The 25,054-nt window shown below is 39.0% G+C and overlaps 2 protein-coding genes across 4 annotated transcripts; both read left to right on the forward strand.

Annotated features, from left to right (window-relative positions):
* The first annotated feature begins 6,879 nt into the window (after window positions 1–6,879).
* LOC133741898 (12S seed storage globulin 2-like) lies at window positions 6,880–10,183 on the forward strand. 3 transcript variants are annotated; one of them, XR_009862223.1, is made up of 5 exons: window positions 6,880–7,136; window positions 8,174–9,091; window positions 9,193–9,326; window positions 9,584–9,737; window positions 9,907–10,183. XR_009862223.1 is itself a non-coding variant. In XM_062169613.1 (4 exons), exons 1-4 carry the CDS (start codon window positions 6,947–6,949, stop codon window positions 10,028–10,030), a joined length of 1,014 nt encoding a protein of 337 aa, XP_062025597.1. In that variant the 5' UTR covers window positions 6,891–6,946; the 3' UTR covers window positions 10,031–10,183. The 3 variants fall into 3 exon arrangements, 1 of the variants encoding a protein (XP_062025597.1); XR_009862224.1 differs by having other exon boundaries at window positions 9,221–9,326; XM_062169613.1 differs by lacking the exon at window positions 9,193–9,326 and having other exon boundaries at window positions 6,891–7,136; window positions 8,174–8,713; window positions 9,578–9,737.
* A 1,324-nt stretch (window positions 10,184–11,507) lies between these two features.
* LOC133744517 (uncharacterized) lies at window positions 11,508–14,132 on the forward strand. The gene is made up of 2 exons (XM_062172612.1): window positions 11,508–13,137; window positions 13,591–14,132. The coding sequence occupies exons 1-2, from the start codon at window positions 11,508–11,510 to the stop codon at window positions 14,130–14,132; spliced, it is 2,172 nt and encodes a 723-aa protein (XP_062028596.1).
* The last annotated feature ends 10,922 nt before the right edge of the window (window positions 14,133–25,054 follow it).

A 25,054-nucleotide genomic window follows, 5' to 3' on the forward strand; every position in this document is an offset into this window, starting at 1 on the left:
CTAATACAAGGAAATTATTGTAATTAGATAAACTAACAAACATAAGTGGGCCTAGGGCAAAAACACTCAAACCCAAATTAAGGCCCAAGAGGGCAGCCCCAAGAGAATGGGCCCAGCCCAAGGCCCAGCAGAGATTGACCCGTGCCCACCACCCATCTTCATCCTCCAGCGTCGCCGATCACACTACCAGACCCACAGCCGCCGCGCCTCCCACGAACCGCGCAGAAACCGCCTAGCCACGCCGCCACCACGATCGGACCAGATCCACCATAGCCGCGCCACCCCAGCGATCCTCCCAGACCACCAAAGCCCCGCTGCCACACCTATCCACCCAGAAACCGCCCTAGCCACGCCACCGTCATAGGTTCTGGAGATCCTGACGAAGCCCCCCCGCCACAGGACATGGAAGCTTCCGTCGACACCCACCATCCCTGCACAAACCACCCAGCCCGGACCCCTCCGCTAAACCTCGAGCCACCCCCATTCAGAGACTACCGGGCAATTACATTCAAGACCCGCCCGGCAGTAGCCCAAATCGGCATGGCGAACCAACGCCGACGAGCGCCGCCGGACGAGAAGGAAATTTGGAAAACCCTAGGTGCAGTCCGAGTTCTGCGGAGCAGACTTCAGAGACTTAGATGGTTATTTGTGAGAATTAGAAGCTCTCCCCTTAATAGATTAATCTTTGTTCCTTGTGTTTCACCTCCACCTTGTATATGTATTTTATGTTTTTATCTTTGTTTCTTTTAATTTTAAATTTCAAAACCTAAAAACTCCCTATTTGCGTTAACTTGTATATATTTCTATTCTTTGTTTTATTTTTGTAAATAATACTTCATACTTTTATTAATTCTTTACTTGTTTATGCAATTACAGGTGTACCCTCAATCCCCGACTTGAACAATCCATACTTATTCTATACTAACAACTACATTTTGCAGGGTTAAATTGTGTGCTACTTTTAGCATGTCATAAGTAAAGCCACACAGTTTTTCTTGTTCTCATATTGTCACTTGCATCCTCAATTTGTTCCATGATTTTGCCCTTCCACTCAAGAAAACCAACTATATTGAATCTCTCTCTCTCTCTCTCTCTCTCTCTCTCAATTTGGCTCTGTACAAGTAAATTATCCATGGAGATTTAAAAACTAAATGATCCCTTTCAAAAAAAAAAACTAAATGATCAAGATATCTATAGTGAAATATAGACATAAAATGATTTTTTTTTGTCTATATGTGATAGACCAAAAATGATTTTTTTTTTTTTTTACTAGAATGATTACACACACACACATGCACAGACGTCATCTCCACAAAAGTCAACATCAATTTGATAATAACACAATACATTTTAATAATTGAAATAGCTGATTTTTTAGATTCTTTGATAAGTAATTCTGCAAAATTTCAACCATATTGATAACTGTTAAAGTGATTTATAGTGAAATATTACAAATAAATACCAAGCATCGGATAGAGTTGAAATGGTAAAAATGGGTAATCAAGTGGTTAAACAGCTTCCACTTTGAATGAACATTTGGAGGAATCATATATTGAGAGTGACATTTTCACTGGTCAATCATCGAAAGGTGACCGAACAGTGATGATCTAGTCGGGTCGGGTTTGGCTTGAAAATAATAGTAATTTATTTTTTAAGGATGACAGTAGCTTTTGGTTCGTCGACAGTAATTTTTTGGAGAATAATAGTACATATTAGGATGTAGTGATATTTTCATAAAATCATAAATAATGAAGGAAAAAGAAACTCTAAGTGTATTTTTGAAATATTGAAATTTTTAATTGCAAAAAGAAAAATAATGGTTGCCTTAAAAAATAATAATTAGCCCTTCTTCTTTTTAGTATGGTGTGGTCCTTGACTATTTCCTCTCAAGTGTCAAATTCCTTTCATGAAAGGGTTAAGACTCGGGGAGGTCCAAATCCAATCAACAATACTATAAATTGGATCTCTCCCGCACGAGACATTATCAAAATCAATTTTGATGGTTCAGTTACTAGCAACTCTGCTGCTAGTGGCTTTCTTATATATCCAAGATTTCAATGACAAAGTGCTTATTGCTGGGGCAAAAAGAATTGGTTCAACCACTGTTTTTGTTGCAGAAACTATCGCCCTGCGTGATAACCTTAATAGTGGATATCAGAAAGGCTACAGACTCATTCAAGCTGAAGGTAACTCAAAAATGATATTTATGCTGTCAAAGGTGAGTTCACACCGCCATGGAGAATTATGAAGATCATCTGTAACATTCAACAACTTGTAAGATAGTTTAAATGTATCTCTTTTAACCATATATTTAGAGAACCAAATTTTGCAACTGATGTTGTAGCAAACATGGGTCATTCTCTTGATAACGACCAATTTTAGTCTAGCGTCATTCTTGTCCAGGTTTCTAAAGTCATATTATTTGATGTTGTAAACTCAATTACCCAAGAGGTTTTAGCATCTAATGAAATATTTTTCATATAAAGAAAGAGTGTCAAATTCCTTTCGTATTTTCCACCCATATCACAGCCAGCATAATTATCGTAGTCGATAAATTGCATTTTTAATTTATCTAATTTATAAAGAAAAAAAAATCAAAGACCATTAAAAATAGTACAAAGTAGGCGCCTTGTTAGTGTTAAAGTTAAAGCTAGTGCGACCTTTGGCTCCCGTTTCGTAAAGATGTGGAAACAATAATGTGTGCGTATCTTATCTTCTCGTCCTACGGTGCCCACATGTGTGTTAGTCTGTTGCCCACTCTCTCAAATCTTTACGTATTGTTAATCGCATTTTATGTCTGATGTAACATATGCATGTACTTTCGTCCTTTTTTAATATCTTCCACCAGATAGTGCCCTACTCCCTCTCCCTCTCATATTTACGTTTATTTTTTTGCCTTATTAATCAGAGTAAAACCCACCACTAGAGTCAAAACTTTTCTCCACCGGACAAAATGATACCCAACTTTCAAAAATGATCAAAATGATACCTAAAATTTTTAAAAGTGATCAAAATGATACCTAAATTTTTAAAAACAAATCAACTTGATACCCAACTTTCAAAAGTGATCAAAATGATACCTAAAGTTTTAAAAACAAATCGATTTGATACCTCAGTTTATTTTTTTTAGGGCTAAATACTGGTTACTACTCTGTGGTTTAGGTCTAAAATCAATTCAGTCTCTGGACTTCTAATTTCATCAAAAACACCCCTATACTTTCAATTTTGATCTAATAGGTCCAATTCATTAATATTCTGTTATGGGTTCGAGTTATTGTTGGATTATTTGTTGAAAAACTATTTATTTGATAGATTTCTAATAGTGGGACTCACTCCAAAATTGACTATGCAGGTCACCTCAACACCACATCATAAAACATAGGCCATATATGAGCCACGTCAACAAGTTAAATGACTCAATTGTCGGAAGACTAACAAATTGGACCTATTAGATCAAATTTGAAAGTGCAGGGGTGTTCTTGATGAAATTAGAAGTTTAGGGGCTGAATTGATTTTGGACCCAAACTACGTAGTAGTCAGTATTTAGCCCTTTTTTTTTTAACTTCTTTGTTAAATCAAATGCAAAATCAAGCACAAAAATTGAAGTGATTTGTGGTCAGAGGGCCATCAATCATCTATAACCCAATCTTCTTCTTCTATAGAATTAAAAAAAAAAAATCTTCCATTCAATTTCAATTCTACCATCGATCGTAGAAACAAATAAAGTTCGGATGTTTCCCAACTTCTAAAGAAACAAAAAAAAAATGGGAAGGGAGAGTGAACAACAAAAACCCTAGCTGAAGAAAAGAGAAAAGCCGAGTGGGAGTTCTCCCTGTCCGGCGGCGCGCCCTCCCAGCGTTGTCGTCGGACGGGACAGATGGGACCTTGTGTCCGGTGAAGGGTGGTCCAGTTGGAGTAGAGGTTGCGGAGCGCTGGCGTTGCACACCGGAGAGCCTATATGGTTTGACGGAGAAGGGCGGAGGTGGGAAGATGGCAGGATGGCGGAGCCGTTGTCGTCTTGGCCTTGGGAGGAGCACGGAGGATCTGCTCGATAATTATGCTTCTTCGTAATAGAGTTCTCTTTCCGGTATGTCACTGCTATGTCAAAGCAAATAGAGTAGTCCTTCGTGCACTCTTTGCTAATTGGTGCTTGTTAGAATACATAGATTTTGTGGAGAATCCGGGTTTTATTCTAGGATGTTCTCTCTATGCTTATTGTTATTTGGGGTTCAGGCTCTACGTCCCCCCCTTGTATTCTGCAATTTCTTTAATCAAGGCTTGAGGGCAGCCGCACCAGGCCCACTTCAAAAAAAAAAAAAAAAAAAAAAAAGGGAAGAGAGACAGAGACAAAGATAGAAGAAGAAGAAGAGAATTAACAAAGTAAAATAAAAAATAATTGAAAAATAGTTTTTTGTGTAAAATATTATTATAACCCCATAAAATACTGCACCACACATGATCAATTTTAACAAAAAGTTACAAAAAATTAAACCGAGGTATCAAATTGATTTGTTTTTAAAATTTTAGGTATCATTTTGCTCACTTTTGAAAGTTGAGTATCAAGTTTATTTGTTTTTAAAAATTTAGGTATCATTTTGATCACTTTTGAAAGTTGGGTATCATTTTGTCCGGTGGAGAAAAGTTTTGACCCTAGTGGTGGGTTTTACTCTATTAATCACGTTTAGCATCAATGGCGATCAGAATACATCTAAAGACATTGATTTGATTACATATATGTACAAGCGTGAACCAACTAGATGCAGACTGTTTTAATCATATATAAAGGGTTATTATCACAAATGGTACCTGAACTATACCTCAATTTTATCGATGGTACCTGAACTTCAATTTTGATCACAACCAGTACCTGAACTTTTCGATTTCATTTTAAATGGTACCTAGAGCCACCTCCAGTCACTATTCCAACTAAAAATGGCATGTAAAGGCAATCATAGTGATGATCTTTGATGATTTCAAGGGTTGCAATCATATATAGTGATGATTTTTTTGGTAATAGACTTGCCTTGAACTTTTTTTAAATTTTTTTATATTTTAGATTTGGCTTTTTTGGCCGGAATAGTGACCGAATGTGGCCTTAGGTACCATTTAAAATGAAATCGAAAAGTTCGGGTACTGGTTGTGATCAAAATTGAAGTTTAGGTACCATCGATAAGATTGAGATATAGTTCAGGTACCATTTGTGATAATAACCCTATATAAAAGCAATATAATTCTTTGGAAAATTATTATATGGTCCAGGATCATGGTCATAATACGCGGAGTCGTTTAGGCTGATATTGGTCCATATGAGATGATCAGAATACATCTAAAGAAATTGATTTGATTACACATACGTACAAGCGTGGATCAACTAGATGCGGACTGTTTTGATTATATATAAAAGCAATATAATTCTTTAGAAAATTATTAAATGGTCCCGGACCATGGTCATAATACGCGGAGTAGTCCGGACTGATGTTATTGGTACATATGAGATTATGAGATGTACTTATTCTTAATTGGTTATCAAATTCTCAACCGTTTATTCAATATCATAGCTAGCTACCTCACTTATTAATCCATCTCCATCTCTAACATTGTCAACTATATATAATTGATTAAGGTTCTAGTCCCGTTTCTCATTGTTCAAATTCTCGATTCATCAATGGCGTAGATGGATCTAACACCAAATTAAGTTAGCTGCAGCGGCGTTTGAGGGAGATGGTGGAGGATATTACATATGGTCATTTCCGGCGCTTGGCGAGACCAAAGTTGGTGCCAGGAAGCTTCTTTTGAAGCCTAGTGGCTTTGCTCTTCCTCACTATGCAGATTCTGCCAAACTGGGGTATGTTTTTCAAGGTACGTACGTATGTCTTTACTCTCTCTCTCTCTCTCTCTCTCTCTCTCTCTCTCTTTTGCTTCCGCCTGCAAATGAATTAATTGTTATAACCAACCCCCATGTATGTAGCATATATAGCTGAATTGTCCGCTCACATTTTTCATGTTTGTAAATCATTTACCTCATGACTTTTTAATTTGGATCCACTTCATTCATTGTCTTTGTCCACTTCGGATCCACCAATGCATCCTGTACATTACTAGGAATAGATACAGTGGATAATGGATCGACAACAAGTGCATGTGACTCAGATAGCCTATGGTTAATAAAAGTAGCTATAGGATATTTAGACTTGGCTTTAATGTCTGGTTCATATTGTTTCTTAGGAATACCTTTGGTAACCCTTTGTGATTTCCTAGGTTCTACACTTTCTAACCCAGAAGACTCATTTAGGTTTAGGGGTACCTAAGGTGGATCATTCTAAGCAAACTCTTCAATTGGTGATGTAGAAGTGGAAATGTCTTGTGTGCTAGCTTCAGATGCTTCTTGATTCTGATTTAGATTGTCCAAATTTTTTGCAATTTCAGGAAACGATCGATCGTTTGGCTTCTGGGTTCTCCGGCATCAGGGAACGATTGGTCGCCAGATTCCATGCAATTGATTGTTGGATCCGAATTCGTATTGGCTTCATGTCCCCCATTTGTAGTTCTCTTTTTCCTTTCAATATATAATATTTTTAAGAGGAAAAAAAAAACTACTGTGAGGTACACCTTTTCTCTACACCCATTTCGATATTTTAAGGATATATATGTGCACTTGCGTATGTGTAAAGATACTATAAAATCAATACACCAACGTATACTAACACTTCCCCGCTAGTGAGAGCTGGTATCCTCATTGAATTTTATTTTAGTTCTGTTTCGTTTCGGTAGTGATGCGTACAAGATAGTAAGTTATTTTTCGCCTCAGATTTCATGTAAGCATTGCAGCCAGCTCATAAGAATGGTTCTCCATTAACCATTAGTCTGAGTACTACCTACCGATGCTTTAGATCCTTAGTCTCTGTCCGATCGAATAGCAATCCAGTAAGTACGTACTCGATCAATAATGGCAGAGATGGATCTAACACCAAAGTCAGCGGTAGCGGCGTTCGAGGGAGATGGTGGAGGATATTACATATGGTCATTTCCGGCGCTTGGGGAGGCCAATGTTGGCGCCGGCAAGCTTGTATTGAAGCCTAGTGGTTTTGCTCTTCCTCACTATGCAGATTCTGCCAAACTGGGATATGTTCTTCAAGGTATTTGCATATATATTTCATTTTGCTTCTGCCCGCAATTTAGTTGTTTTTAAATCAACACCAACGTATGTACTACGGCTACTCTGATACATACACACACTCGTGTCTGGCCTTTTTTTTTTTTTTGTTGTCATAATTTGGGAATCCAAATTATGCATATATACTAAATTAGAAAAAACAAGTGAGAATGAGAGTAATAATTAGTAATAATATACTTGAAATATATATATATATATATATATATATATATATATATATATATATATATATTTCAAGTATGCCATAAAAAAGAAGTCGATAAAAAAATCTCTTGTATAGAACTTCTCTTAAATTACGGCCGATAGAGAGAATAAAGAAAATATAAAGACATAAAAATTGGCTACTCAATAGATGTTATACACAATGATCTTTGAGTAGGAGACTCGTTTTTATGTATAATGTGATGGAAATCATGGCAGTCCCAAAAATTGTTTTCTTGATCCAAACGGTTCAGTTATCAGACGATTACTCAAAGTTACGTTATGTGTGATCAGACAAATTTTACAAAGTTTACCAAAAAAAAAAGACAAATTTTACAATCAGTTTAGATCATTACTTAAAACTATTATGTTTTTATTGCAACCTGTCAGGTACCATTATGATCAATATGAATTATGGTGCAGCTAGTTATTTATGTAGTCAAATTTGTATGCAATTGTAGAGGTAAATCGCTACACTAGCTATTTATCATTAATGAAAGGAGCTAGCTAGAGAAAAGAGACAATATACGTGATCATAACACACCCTTAGAACTGTCAGATCAAGGATTACAATTATGATTATCAATAATATGAATTATATATATATGGTTCAGCAAGTTGTATGTAGTCAAATTTTATGCAATGTGCCAATGTCGGAGAGTCGGAGGTAAATCACTAGACTATCTATCATTGACTAACCGACCTAGCTAGTGGAAAACAGAAAAAGTAATATCTAAACACACTTGCATATTTTCGATCTTAGTTGTAACATGAATTAAGTGATTTAATGTTCCACAGGTGAGGATGGACTAGTTGGAATGGTATTCCCCAACACATCAGAGGAGGTAGTATTGAAGCTCAAGAAAGGAGACGTGATTCCGGTACCACTCGGAGCAGTCTCATGGTGGTTCAACAATGGCGGCTCATCCAATGACCTTGTTATCGTTTTCTTGGGAGAAACTACAAAGGCTTACACTCCTGGTCTGTTTACTTACTTCTTCATAGCAGGAACTCAAAGTCTTCTAGGAGGTTTCTCAACTGACTTCATTAGCAAGTCATTCAATATTACCAAAGATGAAGCAGATGAGGTCACCAAAAACCAGACAGGGGTTTTGCTAGTTAAGCTAGAACAGGGAAAGACCATGCCTAAGCCCAACGCACTCATCACCCAAAAACTTGTTCATCAACTCACTGTTAGTGCCACTTTGACTGAGAAGGAGTTTCCTTTTCTTAACCAGGCTGGGTTAAGTGCCAACCTCATAAAACTTGAAGCCTACGCAATTTCCTCTCCCATTTACACTACTGATTCTTCGGTTCAAGTGATCTATGTCCAGGCACGGAACCAGGGGTGGGCTGAGGTATGCTGCAGCACACCTCAACCATTTGGAGAAAAAAAAATGATTATATATATATATATGCTGCAACAAGCCAACAACTCTCTTTTTTTCTCCCCTTTTCTCCTCGTCTGTTGTCCCCTCCTCACCTTTTCTCCCCTTCTCTCCTCTTTTCTGTCTTTTCTCCCCTCTTATGTGACTCCCCTCCTCACCTTTTCTCCCATTTTCTCCTCCTTTCTGTCTTTTCTCCCCTTTTTCTCCTCTTTTTTGTCGTCCTCTCCTCACCTCTCTCTGCACATCAGCGTCGGTCTCTCACCTCTCTCTACCAAGTCACTCACTCCTCTCCTCAGCACTCTGCTCTCATTCTCTCCACTTTATTGAGGTATGAATTGATGAAATTAGAATGTGATTTAGGTTAGAATTTGGGTATTTCTAGTTTTGTTGATGTAAGGGATCATTAATATTGTTGACTCATCTTCTAAGCATGTTTCTGAGTTAAAATCTATTCAAGAAGTTGAAGTTGTGGAACAAATTGCTGTTGGGGAACTTGAAACTGGAAAGTGAGCTAACCAGACATGCAATTTGCAAAGAGCTGGAGCTACTCAGTGGAGTTCAAGGTATTATTCTATCAAGAACTTGATGAAATTGTACAACTCAACTAGTTCAGTCTTGAAAAACATGATAGATAGTGGACTCAATGGAAAAAATACGTGGAGAGGTTTGGGTGCTTCTAAAGCTCTTAGATCATTTGACAAGTGTTATGCAATTGAGATATACCATCAAAACGAAGTAGAATCTGCCAAATTTTTAAACATAATTTAGCACACCTCAAATTTAATTCCTGGTTCCGTGCCTGTCTATGTCGTTGGAGGAGGTGGTCGGGTCCAAATTGCGGGTCTTAATGGTCAGAGTGCGTTGGATGCGGAAGTAACTGCGGGTCACTTGATCGTTGTGCCTAGGTTTTTCATGGTAGCGAAACTTGCCGGGGAAAAAGGAATGGAGTGTTTCTCTGTCATTACAAGTTCCCGGTAAGCATCTAATCATATCTTGCATGATGCATTTGTACACTGAGCCCCTTCACTTGGTTTTTAGCCTATAATACCCTAAAAATAAAACTACAGAAGTATAAATAAGCACGAAATTTATTTATTTATAAGGACAACAATTAATCAGCTATTGTTATAATTAATTTTGTAGGGCTGTCCTGGAAGACTTAACTGGCAAGACATCAGTATTGAGGGCATTATCACCTGAGGTGCTACAAATATCCCTAAATATAAATCCAGAGTTGCAGACAATTCTCCAATCAAAGATTAACTAGAGAAATAGTAGTGGATCCTGCACTATCGAAGTCTCTTATTAATCGCATACCTACTTCCATATATAGTCTCCATTGCAAGACATGTAATAAAGTGGATGAATTAGAATAAAACTCCTGTCTGCAGAGGATTGGAGATTATTGTTTTCTTGTTCATTTACAATCTTTATCTTTGTGTGATTTTCTAAAGAGACCAATTATGGATCATATCTTTTTTGAAATCCATCGACATGATTTATGAAAGCGTCAAACTGGGAAGAATATGAACCATGATGCCATTAGGTACGCAGCGTAATGAAAGATGCTCATTCATAGCTTGTAGCCTTGTACAGGTATGGGAGATGGACCACCTTTCCTTCATGGTTCTGTTGCACAACAAGTGTGACTATTGTTAACTGGATTTTGGCATTAGCAGTTAGTTTAGTCCCTGTTTCGGTGGCCCTTGTGTGAGAGTGTTGGCAAGTTCGCTCCTTGAACAAAATGAAAAGATTGATCGGAAATCTACCTCATGCAGTATTCAAATTGATAAATTTGTTGCTCTGCTTTAGAAATCTGATTATAGTGTTTTCTGATTGGTTCAAAATTGTAAGTATATTGGCCCATTGCCATTCAACAAATGATTTCCCATTACGACAAGGAAACCGGAGCTTCAAGAAAACAAAGAGAGATTTCAAGATCGGATCTTGAAGAAAAGATCAAGCCAAATCGAGTCACTGATCTTGAGTTTAATGTGTATTCATTCCATATCAGTTGGTATAAATTGATATGCATATCGGTTATATTGAGTCAATAATCTATTTGCATTAAAGTGGTTTTTAACATGCATATCAATTTGAGATCTTGTTTAGGAAAATGTCGATTGCATATTCAAAAACTGTTTTAAACCTTTCCATGTTTATCTTAATTAATTATTAAGAAAAGATTTGATTGAGGGGGAGTTTTTCTCCCTTATAAAAAGGTTTCAAAACTAAAGTTTGGGTTGGGGTTTTTGACGGCATAAATTGTTTTCTATTGAATTACTTGGCTTGTTCAAATCGTTTTCTAAAAACCCTCTTCACTTGTTTCATGTGTGATATTGCATAATCATTCATACTCACTCTCAAGATCAGTGATTCATTTGAGAGAAAGGAAGGTTGAAGATTGATTGCCTAGAATGTTGAATTAAGAGTTAGAACGGTTGTAAATCAAGTTAGCATTTTGTTGCTAAGAGAAAGTGTTTGTTGTGAACAACACTACTTGTGTTCTGTAAACTCTTGTGTTTAATATTGGATTGTTTTTTCGTGTTGGCTACGTTAAAAGCCACGCAGTGAAGTTTCCTCAGTGGAGAGGTTTACACTGCGTTAGCAAATCTTCGTGTCGCGTATCGTACTTTCTTTGGTTAAATTCATTAAGATAAAATATTTTATCAATACCTGTTCCATCTAGTATTTTCAATTGGTATCAGAGCGGGTTCTAGAACTCTCTAGAGATCCCAGGAAAGATGGAACATTCACGTGATAGGGTTGCTGGGGGATCTATAAATAGTCCTCCATGGTTCGAAGGTGGATGTGAAAAATATACTCAATGGAAAATTTACATGAAGTCATACCTCTATGCTCAAGATGAACACGTGTGGAACATCGTAGAAAATGGCTGGAATGTACCTATGGCAAAAGCAAAAGAAGAAGGCTCTTCCACTGCCACTCCCAAACCAAGGAAGGACTGGACTGAGGAAGAAGTTCGTGACTTGCAAGCAGATTTCAAGGCTAAGAACAGCATCTTCGCAGCCCTATCGGAGCGAGAAAAACTGAGGATAAGTCATTGTGATACTGCCAAGCAGGCATGGGATCTCCTACAGACTACCTACGAAGGAAATAAAAAGGTACGTGCACAGAAACTGCAAGCACTAATTTTTGAATTCGAAACCATGACCATGGCAGATGATGAAACCGTGGACGACTTCCATGGTAGAATTCTTAAGATTTCCTGTCAGTGTCGCAGTCTAGGAGCACCTTTTGATGAAGATAAAATAGTCAAAAAGATACTCAGGGCTCTGCCAGAAAAATTTCACTCAAAAGTCACTAGCATAGAGGACTCTTTTGATATAGATGATTATCCACTTGATGAGCTCATCGGAAATTTGAAAACCTATGAGATGAGGTTAAAACCTGAGAAGAAAAACAAGGGTGTAGCTTTCAAAGCTGTGAAAGAAATTGAAGAGGAAGAAGGATCGCTGGACCTAGCTCTACTGACAAAGGAATTCAAAAAATTTCTCAAAAGCAAGAACTCCTCTAAAAACGCAAATGCTCCCAGAAGGAATAACTATACTGGCAATGGTAGCAACAATGACTACAATGGTAAGAGTGGAAGAGGAAGCTTCAAAGGAAATCAATCAGGAAAACCAAAGTGCTATGAATGTGGTGGTTTTGGTCATATATCTACTGACTGTGGAAATAGGAAGCTTGGAAACAGCAACAACAAGTCTCTCCTTTCAACTTGGAGTGATGATGAATCTCAAGAAATTGAAAATGTGGCCCTTGTATCATCACTGTTGCCTGATTCTGAAAGTGACGAGTATTTCTCTGATGATGATGAAACAAATGTCCGCTGCAAACAACTCTACAAAGCTTCAAAGGCTACTCTGATTAGAAACTTGAGCTTGGAAAAAGAAGTAGACTTCCTGAGAACTAAAAAAGAAAAGGTGGAGCATCTATTCGAATCCTCACAATCTGCATGGAAGTTGGAGAAAAGCAAATTCTTGAGTGAATCAGCAGATCCACAAAGTGACCAAGAGATACTGACGTGGAAGACTGAAAAGAATGAGTTTCTCAACAGGATCAAACTACTAGAGCTGGATGTTAAAGGACAAAGAGCCTTGAACTTGGAATTGTTGGCGAAAAATGAGTCTCTTCAACACGAGTTAAAATTAACTCAAGAAAGATACATCAAGTTCAATATCAGTTCCACTTCCATGTCCAAGTTGCTCGGATCAGGAAAAGCTCCTCATGATACATGTGGGCTAGGATACACTGGAGAAAATTCCAAAAGCACCAAGTTCGTACGAGCCTCAAAACCATCTGTAGAGCAGAAAGATGTCTCCATTGATGATCATGTCAATAATATAAAGGAAGGTAATTCAAACCAACACCTTCAGGTAAAACCTGACCAAGAATCCCCCACTGGTCAACCCAGGTACGCAAACCCTAGAACCTTTATTCCTACTTGTCATCACTGTGGTAAGATTGGCCATATCAGACCTAGATGTAATGAACGGTTTTCAAACTTAAAATTCTCTCAAGAAAAATGTACTGTTGAAACCCTACAGGTTGAGCTTAAAGAACAAAAGGAACTTATTAACAAATTAACTGAAATTGTTTCTAAGAAGATTCCTCAAGCGGAAAGAAGAAAAGATGTCTGGACCAGAAAAATTGAAAGCAAAAATCATAGGTCCCTTGTTAATGAAACTGATGATACATGTCTTTTTGTTTGTGCTAGCCAAACTCATCAACGCTCTCACATTGAGGCAACTTGTTTAGTAGCTTTAACTGCATTAGCAAACAAGTGACGAGATTTTTGGTATGTAGACAGTGGTTGCTCAAGACACATGACTGGAGACAAAACCTGGTTTACTTCATTTGAGGATGAAAATACCACTAGATCAGTCACGTTTGGAGATGGGAGGAAAGCTAACATTCTAGATCGAGGTACAGTAAACACTCCAGGTATACCTAACCTTAAAAATGTGTTATTCGTTGAAGGATTAACTGCAAATTTGATTAGCGTCAGCCATTTGGCTGACGACTATGAAGATGTCTGGTTTAACAAACAGAGATGTTTGGTCCTAAATCAGAAAGGAGAAAGTATCATGGGAGGTAAGAGATCTGTCGATAACTGTTACCACATTCAAGCTAATGAATCTTCTAGTTTGCAGTCTTGTTTGTCTGTTAAATCCACAGAGGAAACCTTTGAAATTTGGCACAGAAAGATGGGACATGTCAACTATCAGGACTTGCTGAAATTATCTTCCAAACAATGTGTCCGAGGATTGCCAAATTTAAAAGGTAAAACTGACAAGATGTGTGGAGACTGCAAGGTGGAAAGCAAACTAAGGCACCTCACAGAGTGATAAATTCTGCAACAACCACACAAGTATTGGAGCTATTACACATGGATCTCATGGGACCAGCTCAATCTGAAAGTCTTGGAGGTAAGAGCTACATACTAGTGGTTGTGGATGATTTCTCAAGATACATCTGGGTAAACTTCTTAAAAGACAAAACTGAAACGTTTGAGTCCTTTAAGAATTTGAGTCAAAAATTAATCATTGAGAAACAGTCATCTAATAACCGCTTAGTGAGAATAAGATCAGATAATGGAACTGAATTTAAAAATGCCTCTTTTTCTAACTACTGTCATGAGCTTGGTGTGTCACATGAGTTCTCAGCTCCAATCACTCCTCAACAAAATGGGATAGTGGAAAGGAAAAATAGGGTATTGCTAGACATGGCTCGAGTAATGCTACATGCTGCAGGTTTAAGCATAAACTTTTGGGCTGAGGCGATTAGCACTGCTTGCTATACAATAAATAGAGTGTTCCTCAGACCAGGTACTGATCAAACTGCCTACGAGCTGTGGAAAGGTAAGAAGCCAAATGTTGGACACTTTCATGTGTTTGGCAGTCCTTGCTACATTCTACGAGATAGAGAGCACCTCGGTAAGTTTGATGCTAGAAGTGATGATGGGGTGTTCTTGTGGTATTCTCTGAACAGTAGAGCGTATAGGGTTTACAATAAAAGAACTCGTGTTGTGATGGAATCCATTAATGTTTCTATTGATGATCAATGTGTGAAACAGGACGTAACATTTGCAGATACCTCACCCTTCTCGGTCACACCATCACAGACTACTAAAACATCATCTGAGGAAGAGGAAGAGGAAATCCATGACAACATTTTTGAACCAGCTCCCACCCAAAGAAGAGGGTTCAAGCAAGTTCAAAAAGACCACTCCACTCAAGATATCATCGGCAATCTAACAGATGGTCCGATAACAAGGAGAAAGGCTGCAGTTCAGGTAAGTTCCTCCGAGGTAAGTGAAGAAAATGTATTACTGTGTTTTATTACCGAAAATTTGGTAAGCATGAACATTATATCTCATTGTGGTTTTGTGTCCATCGTTGAACCAAAAAATATTAAAGCAGCTTTGTTGGATGATAACTGGATTAGCGCTATGCAGGATGAACTGAATCAGTTTACTAGGAATGATGTATGGTACCTAGTACCACGACCTAGTAAGTGCAATGTTATAGGAACTAAGTGGATTTTCAGAAATAAAAGTGATGAAAAAGGAAACGTGATTAGGAATAAAGCCAGACTAGTTGCTCAGGGATATTCACAGGTTGAAGGACTTGACTTTGACGAGACATTTGCTCCTGTAGCTAGGTTGGAATCTGTTAGATTACTCCTATCCATTGCTTGTCATCTCCGGTTCAAATTGTTTCAAATGGATGTCAAAACTGCCTTTCTGAATGGATTTCTTCAAGAGGAAGTTTATGTAGAACAGCCCCCCGGTTTCCAAGATCCACACAACTTAGATCATGTCTATCGGCTCAAGAAAGCCCTGTATGGGCTAAAGCAGGCTCCTAGAGCCTGGTATGAGAGGCTATCCACTCATCTTGTGGGAAAAGGGTATACTAGAGGATCCATAGATAAAACATTGTTTGTGAAACGAACCAAAAATGACATTATCATTGCCCAAGTGTATGTTGATGACATTGTGTTTGGTTCCACCTCTAAATATCTTGTCAAAGAATTTCAATCTGTCATGGAAAGTGAATTTGAAATGAGCATGTGTGGTGAACTAACATTTTTTCTTGAATTGCAAGTCAAGCAGATAGACACAGGTTTGTTTCTCTCTCAATCAAAATACGCTGAGAACCTGATCAAGAAATTCGGTCTTGCTTCCAAGAAGATCGGACAGTGACCAATCCCATGAGTACAACTGCCAAGTTAAGCGAAGATAATGAAGGAAAATCAGTTGATCCTACTCTCTATCGAAGTATGATCGAGAGTTTGCTCTATCTCACTGCCAGCAGACCTGACATCTCTTACAGTGTGGGAGTGTGTGCTCGCTTTCAAGCTAACCCTAAAGAATCACACATGGAAGCTGTCAAAAGAATCATCAGATATATCTCAGGTACGATTGACTGTGGCATTTTCTATACCTTTGACACTAACGTAGAAATTGCAGGATATTCTGACGCTGACTGGGGAGGAAACTTAAAGGACAGAAAAACCACTTCAGGGGGATGTTTCTTCATAGGCAACAATCTGGTTGCCTGGCACAGCAAGAAACAAAATTGCATCTCTCTTTCTACTGCAGAAGCTGAGTATGTTGCAGCTGGGAGTTGTTGCACGCAAATGCTTTGGATGAAGCAAATGCTTCATGATTATGGCATCCCTCAAGGTTCATTCACTACCTGGTTTCTCTCACCATGGTTCGCACAAAACAAACCACTCGACTTGGAGGTCACCGCCGCCTGCCTCCTCCCGAAGAAGGCCGTCAGGCCGCTGCCAAAGCCGGGATTCTCCATCCCGGCATGCACCGTGTACGCAGTCGGAGTCCTCCTCCTCGCCAATCCTCTTCCAATCCATCCTCTGCTGTTCCTCCTCCTGTCTCTCTAGAGACTCTTCGTGACCAGATCTTGGTGGCTGACTGGCGAATTGCTTGTCTCACGACGGACATGGACGACATGCATTCTCTTCTGGTTCGTACTCGTCATGCTCTGACCACCCTCACACAGGAGATCCGGAACATGCAGCGCCACCCTCCCGGGTTTGCCGCTCCCCGTCCTTCCAACGCCATGCAGGAGCCTGTTGCACCGGAGGAGAGCTCGGATTCCATGGATGAAGAGGAGTTTCTAGACACCGTTACCAGGCTTTGTGAGGAATTTGACGTGCCTTCCCATTCAAAGGGGGAGAACTAACAACACAACTCTTTTAATTTTTCTGCTATTTATGTTTTCTGCAGTTTAATTTCTATCAAACAATGTTTATTTTTTTCTTGTTGGGTTGTAAGTGCATAAGCACAGACTATTTGTTGTTGGATGCTTGCTATTATTAGATAATATTGTTTTGTTTTGGCAACTTGGATCTGGAAAAGGATGGAAACTGATTCCTTAATCCAAGTAGCACCCTTTGTTTAGTAATTAGTGTCTATCTGTGAAAACTAACATGCAGGACAAAGAGATGGAAAAATCATGTGTTGAATGGGAATGCCCAAAGGGGGAGATTGTAAGTATATTGGCCTATTGCCATTCAACAAATGATTTCCCATTACGACAAGGAAACTGGAGCTTCAAGAAAACAAAGAGAAAGATTTCAAGATCGGATCTTGAAGAAAAGATCAAGCCAAATCGAGTCACTGATCTTGAGTTTAATGTGTATTCATTCCATATCAGTTGGTATAAATTGATATGCATATCGGTTATATTGAGTCAATAATCTCTTTGCATTAAAGTGGTTTTTAACATGCATATCAATTTGAGATCTTGTTTAGGAAAATGTCGATTGCATATTCAAAAACTGTTTTAAACCTTTCCATGTTTATCTTAATTAATTATTAAGAAAAGATTTGATTGAGGGGGAGTTTTTCTCCCTTATAAAAAGGTTTCAAAACTAAAGTTTGGGTTGGGGTTTTTGACGGCATAAATTGTTTTCTATTGAATTACTTGGCTTGTTCAAATCGTTTTCTAAAAACCCTCTTCACTTGTTTCATGTGTGATATTGCATAATCATTCATACTCACTCTCAAGATCAGTGATTCATTTGAGAGAAAGGAAGGTTGAAGATTGATTGCCTAGAATGTTGAATTAAGAGTTAGAACGGTTGTAAATCAAGTTAGCATTTTGTTGCTAAGAGAAAGTGTTTGTTGTGAACAACACTACTTGTGTTCTGTAAACTCTTGTGTTTAATATTGGATTGTTTTTTCGTGTTGGCTACGTTAAAAGCCACGCAGTGAAGTTTCCTCAGTGGAGAGGTTTACACTGCGTTAGCAAATCTTCGTGTCGCGTATCGTACTTTCTTTGGTTAAATTCATTACGATAAAATATTTTATCAATACCTGTTCCATCTAGTATTTTCAAAAATGCTTGAAATGTTGGTAGTAGAGGTAGCTAATTAGAGTACTGTATATAGATTATCTACCCTCATAAATCTACACTTGAGTATATAATTAGAGCCTTTTATTGCCCCATTTTTGTTTTCGTAAGTACATATGGTAGCAAAGGTAACAGATATTCCTGATACCTAACTAGCGTCATTCCTGAAAAAAGACTGAAGAATAAGAACACCTGGCATTCAATTTGACTTGCTGATAGTGTTAAGGGGAGCACTTTTGGGATGTCATTTTCTCCCAGAGAGGACTACATTTTGGTTGGACTTTTCTGGAATACAAAAATGACCCACACCACTGTGGATTTTGATTATATTGAAAATTGAATGAGAAAACTATCATACCCAACCCATAAATCACATACCCAATCATAATTACCTACGAAATTTGAATTAAGAAACTAAGAAGTAAGTCAGAGATGGCAGATGAAACGTCACGAAACAAAGAGGAAAAGAAGAGGAAATAAGCTTCCTATCAATAGTACTCCTGTTGTCACGCCCCTGATTTTTAACACAAATAAAAAATTGATATATAATCTCATAATTATACATGCGTGATCGTTCAGTCATCAATACAAAATACCTGGAAATCTTTTTCCCTTTAAACCAAGTATATACTGATGCCCTGAACCCACTATGTCACGCTCCAAATAGTTATATATTACACAAGCTTACGAATTAAATTGTCAACAACAAAATAAAACGTAAATGCTCCTCAGAGCTTACTACATAGTGGAAGTCATAACAATTGCAAAGCCAACAAAATTTGTTTCCTACCCGTTCTGCTGCCAACAAGCTACCTCAGCTTCAGCCACGATTACCCTGACCTGCAGGATTAACCCCTACACCATTGAATAGTGCACCGGGTTGCCACACAACAAACCCGGTAAGCTTGTGAAAGCTCGTATGAATAACTCATGAACATCAAATCAACAACTCACACAAATCAACTTAAGCAAACAAAGCAACCATGATTCCTTCTAACATTCCATGTCCTTTCCACATAAGGGACAACATAAGTCACCACTGTGACAAAGTACTATTTGCTAACTTAACCATCAATAAGCAAATCAAGTCTCATCTAGGCAATAAAAGAAAGAATACTCTCGAGACTCTCTTTCAAGCTACATACTTATGAGTCTCCAGCAACCTCGACCGTTACTCCCATAAGCTATAATGGCAGACAGACTAGCGCTCTAACTGATCGTAACCACTCGCCCGGCCAAGGCGTGATTCCCCAATTCTTGCCTTGGTCACCATCTGCGACCTGTCACCATCTGTGACATATGATTTTCAGACCCCGCCTGGTTTTAGAATCAAACGTTGGTCACCATCTGCGACCTGTCACCATCTGTGACATATGATTTTCAGACCCCGTCTGGTCTTAAAATCAAACGTTGGTCACCATCTGCGACCTGTCACTGTCTGGTCTTAGAATCAACCGTTGGTCACCATCTGTGACATATGATTTTTAGACCCCGTCTGGTCTTAGAATCAAACGTTGGTCACCATCTGCGACCTGTCACCATCTGTGACATATGATTTTCAGACCCCGTCTGATCTTAGAATCAACAGTTGGTCACCATCTGTGACATATGATTTTCAGACCCTGTCTGGTCTTAGAATCAAACGTTGGTCACCATCTGTGAATCTTGGTACAAGGACCAATACATTTAAAATAAGTCACGCTTGACTCAAAAATGTAACATCAAACTCACTACTTTTCAAACAATAGAAAACATCTTTTTCCACAATATTGTTTCCTGAAAAGTCGCCTTCAACAATAATATGAACACAACCATGCATATTATTCATCACACATCACTCACAAGAATATATATATTTCACGTAAATATATATATACGTATTCATTCGCTCAGGAATGCCTACTAATATCAACTATAGTTTGCAGTTAAATAAATAACGTCAAAACAATAATGGTAACTCCGTTCGTAAATGAACGTTGTGAGATTACTCACCTCGAAATTCCCGCTGCGTCTTCAATACAGAACAAAGCAGCACAACCACAAAATATCCATCCAAGAGTACTTCGTCAAGCACCTAATCACATACGGTCTCAACTTAGTAACGATTCACAAACGATTTAAGTCCGAAGCCCCTGTTTTGAACTAAAATCCTCAAAGTGATGCCAATCGAGGCGAAACAACATCCGAGACCACCCAATGTCTCCGGAATACTTCTACGATTGATATGACAAAATCACAAGTCGATCGAACGCTCAAACCCTCACGGATCGAATCATCAAACGATCCGAAACCGTAAAAATCACAACATATTCATACGATCTCCAAAAATTACGTATTGTATATCTAAATGCTCGTATCGACGAGTAGATCGAACTCAGGAACAGAAACTATCCCTGAGGAGGCTGGAAACCGCCGGAAAACACCACCACAGTGGCGGCGCCGCCGGCGGCTCAAAGTCTGAATTTGACAAAACTTCCAACACCAAAGTTCTTCATCTCAACTCCAATTACAACTTTCATAACTACACCAAAGTCAAATTATAAACCAATCGATCGAATTTTACCTTTGAAGCAACTGAAACCCGATGAACCCTAATTTTGAAATCGATCCAACTCGATCTCCACAGATCGAATCGATGCAAACCACCTTGGGGGAAATGATCTACGTCCCTTGAAGTGCAGAATCCCTTTTTGAATCACGGCCAAAGGTGGCTGGAGCTGGGAGAACGAAGAGCGGCGACTGGAGGCGATTCGTAGCTCCGCCATGCGGCTTCTCGGCCTCGTAGCGCCCTCCACAGCTCGTGTTTCTTCTCGATGTCTTCAAGGAATTTGTAGGCGAGGTTGAGACGAACAAAACCCACAAAAGATTTCATCCTATGGTGGCCAGACGAGCGACATCGCCGCTGCCAAAGGGGATAGGCGACTCAGGCTCGGGGAGAGAGAAACAGAGCTGGGTTTCCCAAAATGGAAACCTGGCCTTTTCTGCAATTTCCGGAAAAATCCCCTATATATACCAAAATGAAAACTTTTTCCAACAGCCATAACTTTCTCATACGAACTCCGATTTCCGCGTTCCGCATGTCCACTAACTCGCATCGACGCGCTCTACGACTTTCGTGAAGGAAGTTTTCGGAGAAACCCAACGAATAAAAATTCAACCTTTGCAACCCCCCTAAAACCATATTCTTCGACTAATAATTCGTCCGAAACACTTCCGCTTCATCCACGAGCCACGAAATCGTCCAATAACCACTAATTAAATTCCGGAAAATCCTCTGAAAATAAATACGAATTTCCGGGGCATCACACCTGTCTTTGCGCGAGAACCTCCGGTGATAAGCTTCAGCTTCAGTGTTTGCACTACTTCCTCAAACTTGAACAAACAAGAGCAGAACGCGAGGATACGAATGCAGAACGCCTCTAATCTAATTAGGTCTTTATTTTTATTTTTTCTTTTTCTTTTTCTTTTTCTTTTTTCTTTTCTTTTTTTAAGGGTAAAAAGTCTCATTTACGCATATTCGAAGCACATGTTGTTTGAAGTCGACCACGGATTGACCTACATGCATTTATGAGGATAATGCCGCTTGCATTGAACAAATAAAGTAAGGTTTCATCAAGGGCTACGTACAAAACCAAGCATATATCACCTAAGTTCTTCTACATCAGCAACAACAATCTCTCCTCAATATCGAAGTGAATCAAGTCTGATCTGAGAATAATGTGGCAGATTTATTTACTAAATCATTATTTAAATCCACATCAGAGTAACATTGATCTACTAAAATTATCAGAACTCCCAAGATTGTAGGAACCAGGGGGAGACATTGGTATGAGGGGGAGGTATGATGCCTACATGATTATTCTCGAAATGCAAGGCGTGAATTTACTCTTTTTCCCTTTGACCGAGGTTATTTTTATTCCACTGAATTTTTGTTGCTCAGCAAGATTTTTAACAAGGTACCGTGAAGAAGACATTACATGATGCCATGTTTCTGTAGTGATGTGTGCTAGATAATAAGTTATTTTTCGCCTCTGATTTTACCATTTCTTATTACATGTAGGGCCGCCCCATAAGAATGGTTCTCCATCAACCTTCACCATTATGTAATCCTCACATGGATATATATAGTGTGATTCTTTTTCTTTTGGAAATATAGTGTGATTCTCTCACATATCATGTTTCTACTTTGTCTTTTATGGTATCACAAAGTGGATCAAGTTGATATAGTTATTATTAAGCAATAATTCACACAGTAACGTGCCCGATAAAGATAACCCATATTTAATTTTTTAAAAAAGGACTATCAAGCTGGCGATAAAGATAATCCATATTTACTATAGCTAGCGTTGATTTTTTTTTTGAGATTTGGATGAAATTCTCAACCACTGTACAATTGGATCCCTATCATAAGTACTTCCATCTCCATTTATAAATTCTGATAAGTACTACCTACCGATGTTTTAGACGCTTTGTCACTGTCCGAATATCAATCCAGTCAGTACGTACTCCATCTGATTCTCGATCAATAATAGCGGAGATGGATCTAACACCAATGTCAGCGTCAGCGGCAGCGGCATTTGAGGGAGATGGTGGAGGATATTACATATGGTCATTTTCGGCGCTTGGGGAGGCCAAAGTTGGCGCTGGCAAGCTTGTATTGAAGCCTAGTGGTTTTGCTCTTCCTCACTATGCAGACTCTGCCAAACTGGGATATGTTCTTCAAGGTATTTACGTGTGTGTGTGTACACTGTACGTATATATATATATATATTTCATTATTCTTCTACCTGCAAATAAGTTGTTTTTAAATCAACACCAACGTACGGACTACGGATACTCTGATACACTCACACACACTCAGTGTCTGTTTTTTTTTTTTTTTTGTCAAAAACCATTTGGTAATTCAAATTATGCATATATACTAAATTAGAAAAATAAATGAGGATGAGAGTAATAATTAGATCATCAAGTGGTTGCTGATTTGGCAGAAATATATATATATGGTCCTTGACCAAATGCATCAAAATTGGTTAAATTTATCCCATTTACCCCAGCAACAGATTTTTATTCTCACTAACACTATTTCAAAGGAAATGACAAATTTACCCTCAGCTTAATTAAACAATTACAACAAAGCCACTCTCTCGTATCTCTCCTATCAGACTCTCTCTCTTCCTCTCTTCCCCTCCCTGTACGTACAGATCACCGGTCCCGGCGAGAGGTGCGACGACGACGAACCGAGCCCGACGTTGTTTCTCCCTCACCGTCCAAGGTCGAGCCCGTGGCCTCCAGCAGCTACGACACCAACTACAATCGCTCCGAGTTCGACTCCGACAATCACCGATCTGAGGGTGTTCGCCTTCTCCGAGCTCAGAGTCGCGGGTCCATTCGGGCCTTGCTGATCGGAGACTTCAAAGCGGCGTCGTCGCTAAGAGTGAATTGGAGTTTTGAATCTGAATCGGAATCGGAGGATTCGCGGTTGAGAAAGGGGAAGACGGGTTCGGGTTCTCAGCCGGTGCTCTCTCTCTGCGAGTTCGACTCTCTTCCTCTGCCAACGCCGCTGTTTTTGCCCCAAAACAGCTATTGTGTGTCCTTCTCCGGTCTCGGGTCATCGTCCTGGTCTTTCTCCGTTCTTGCCCCGAAACAGCAACTAGCGAAAAAGTGAAGATGTGGGTGCCCAGAGCATTTCAGGGTGCCCAAATCTTTTTTTTTTTTTTTGTAAAATGAGGCAGAAGGCCCCCGGAAGAAAAATGAAATAAAAAAAAAAAGTTATATTGGGGGCAATAGAGGTTTGTTAAATGTCTATTGGGGGCAATAGACGTCTATTGGAGGGCAATAGACGTTGAATTCATATAATCTCTTCATTTTTTTCTTTAATCAAAGTTTTATTTGTCTAATTTTAGAAAAATTAGTTCTCATTCCGGCAACCGAAAGTTCTATTGGGGAACAATAGGCATCTATTGGGGGCCAATAGAGGTTTATTTGCCCCTCTATTGGGGGGCAATAGACATCTATTAGGGGTTAATAGACTATTGGGGGCAACAAACGTCTATTGGGGGGCAAAATAGAAGGGCAAAATAGACATTTTAACAATAAAAAGATTTTTAAAAATTAAAAAAATTTCGAACAATACTTTAATCCTCTTCAAAAAAAAAAAAAAAAAAATCATCTTCAATCTCCTCCTCTCCCAAACGACCCAAAATCCCAGCACTGCCTCCACCTCCATTCTCCGCCATTCCCAATTCAGAAATACCCTCCGCTAATCAAAAAGCCCCGAAATGCTCCTCATAACTCGACCCTCAAAAAGGACTTTCGAAGAAGAATCGAAGATGATCGAGGTGGTATTGAACAATCGTCTGGGGAAGAAGGTGAATGTGAAGGGAGACGCGAAAGACACCATCGGCTTCGTGGTTGTCGTTGGATCTGAACAACCCGGATACTACCCATAGAGAGAAGAGAGAGACGAAACAAGGAGTTCATCGCCAAGAACTCCTCCGGGTCGACCTGAAAGCACGACTCATTAAGCTCCTGAATCGGAGTTAGCACCGGTTCAAACTCGAAATTCAGCTCCGGTAGCTTAGCAAACTCACATATTCTGTTCCCGGTGGCGAAAAGCGATGCCGCCATAGATTTCCCAGAGACGAAGCGGGTATACCTGTAAGACCCCGGAAATTCGTTATTAATTTCTAATGGTTTGCGGGAATTAGTAAAGTGTTCGTTTGTTCCATTTCGTGGCTCGTGAATGGAGCGGAAGTGTTTCGGACGAATTATTAGTCGAAGAATATGGTTTTAGGGGGGTTGACTTTTTATTCGTTAGGTTTCTCTGAAAACTTCCTTCATGAAAGTTGTAGAGTTCGTCGATACGAGTCCGTACATATGTGGAACGCAAA

The sequence above is a fragment of the Rosa rugosa genome, chromosome 4, assembly GCF_958449725.1.
Source record: "Rosa rugosa chromosome 4, drRosRugo1.1, whole genome shotgun sequence".
Taxonomy (NCBI): domain Eukaryota; kingdom Viridiplantae; phylum Streptophyta; class Magnoliopsida; order Rosales; family Rosaceae; genus Rosa; species Rosa rugosa.

Bases quoted from the DNA above. Each gene is read 5' to 3' on its own strand.
- LOC133744517 (XM_062172612.1), top strand. From the start codon at position 11,508: ATGGAACATTCACGTGATAGGGTTGCTGGGGGATCTATAAATAGTCCT. The intron at 13,138-13,590 runs GTAATTCAAACC...TTTGGTATGTAG, and splicing joins TGTCAATAATATAAAGGAAG to ACAGTGGTTGCTCAAGACAC.
- LOC133741898 (XM_062169613.1), top strand. From the start codon at position 6,947: ATGGCAGAGATGGATCTAACACCAAAGTCAGCGGTAGCGGCGTTCGAG. The intron at 7,137-8,173 runs GTATTTGCATAT...AATGTTCCACAG, and splicing joins ACTGGGATATGTTCTTCAAG to GTGAGGATGGACTAGTTGGA. The intron at 8,714-9,577 runs GGAACCAGGGGT...TCTATGTCGTTG, and splicing joins AGTGATCTATGTCCAGGCAC to GAGGAGGTGGTCGGGTCCAA.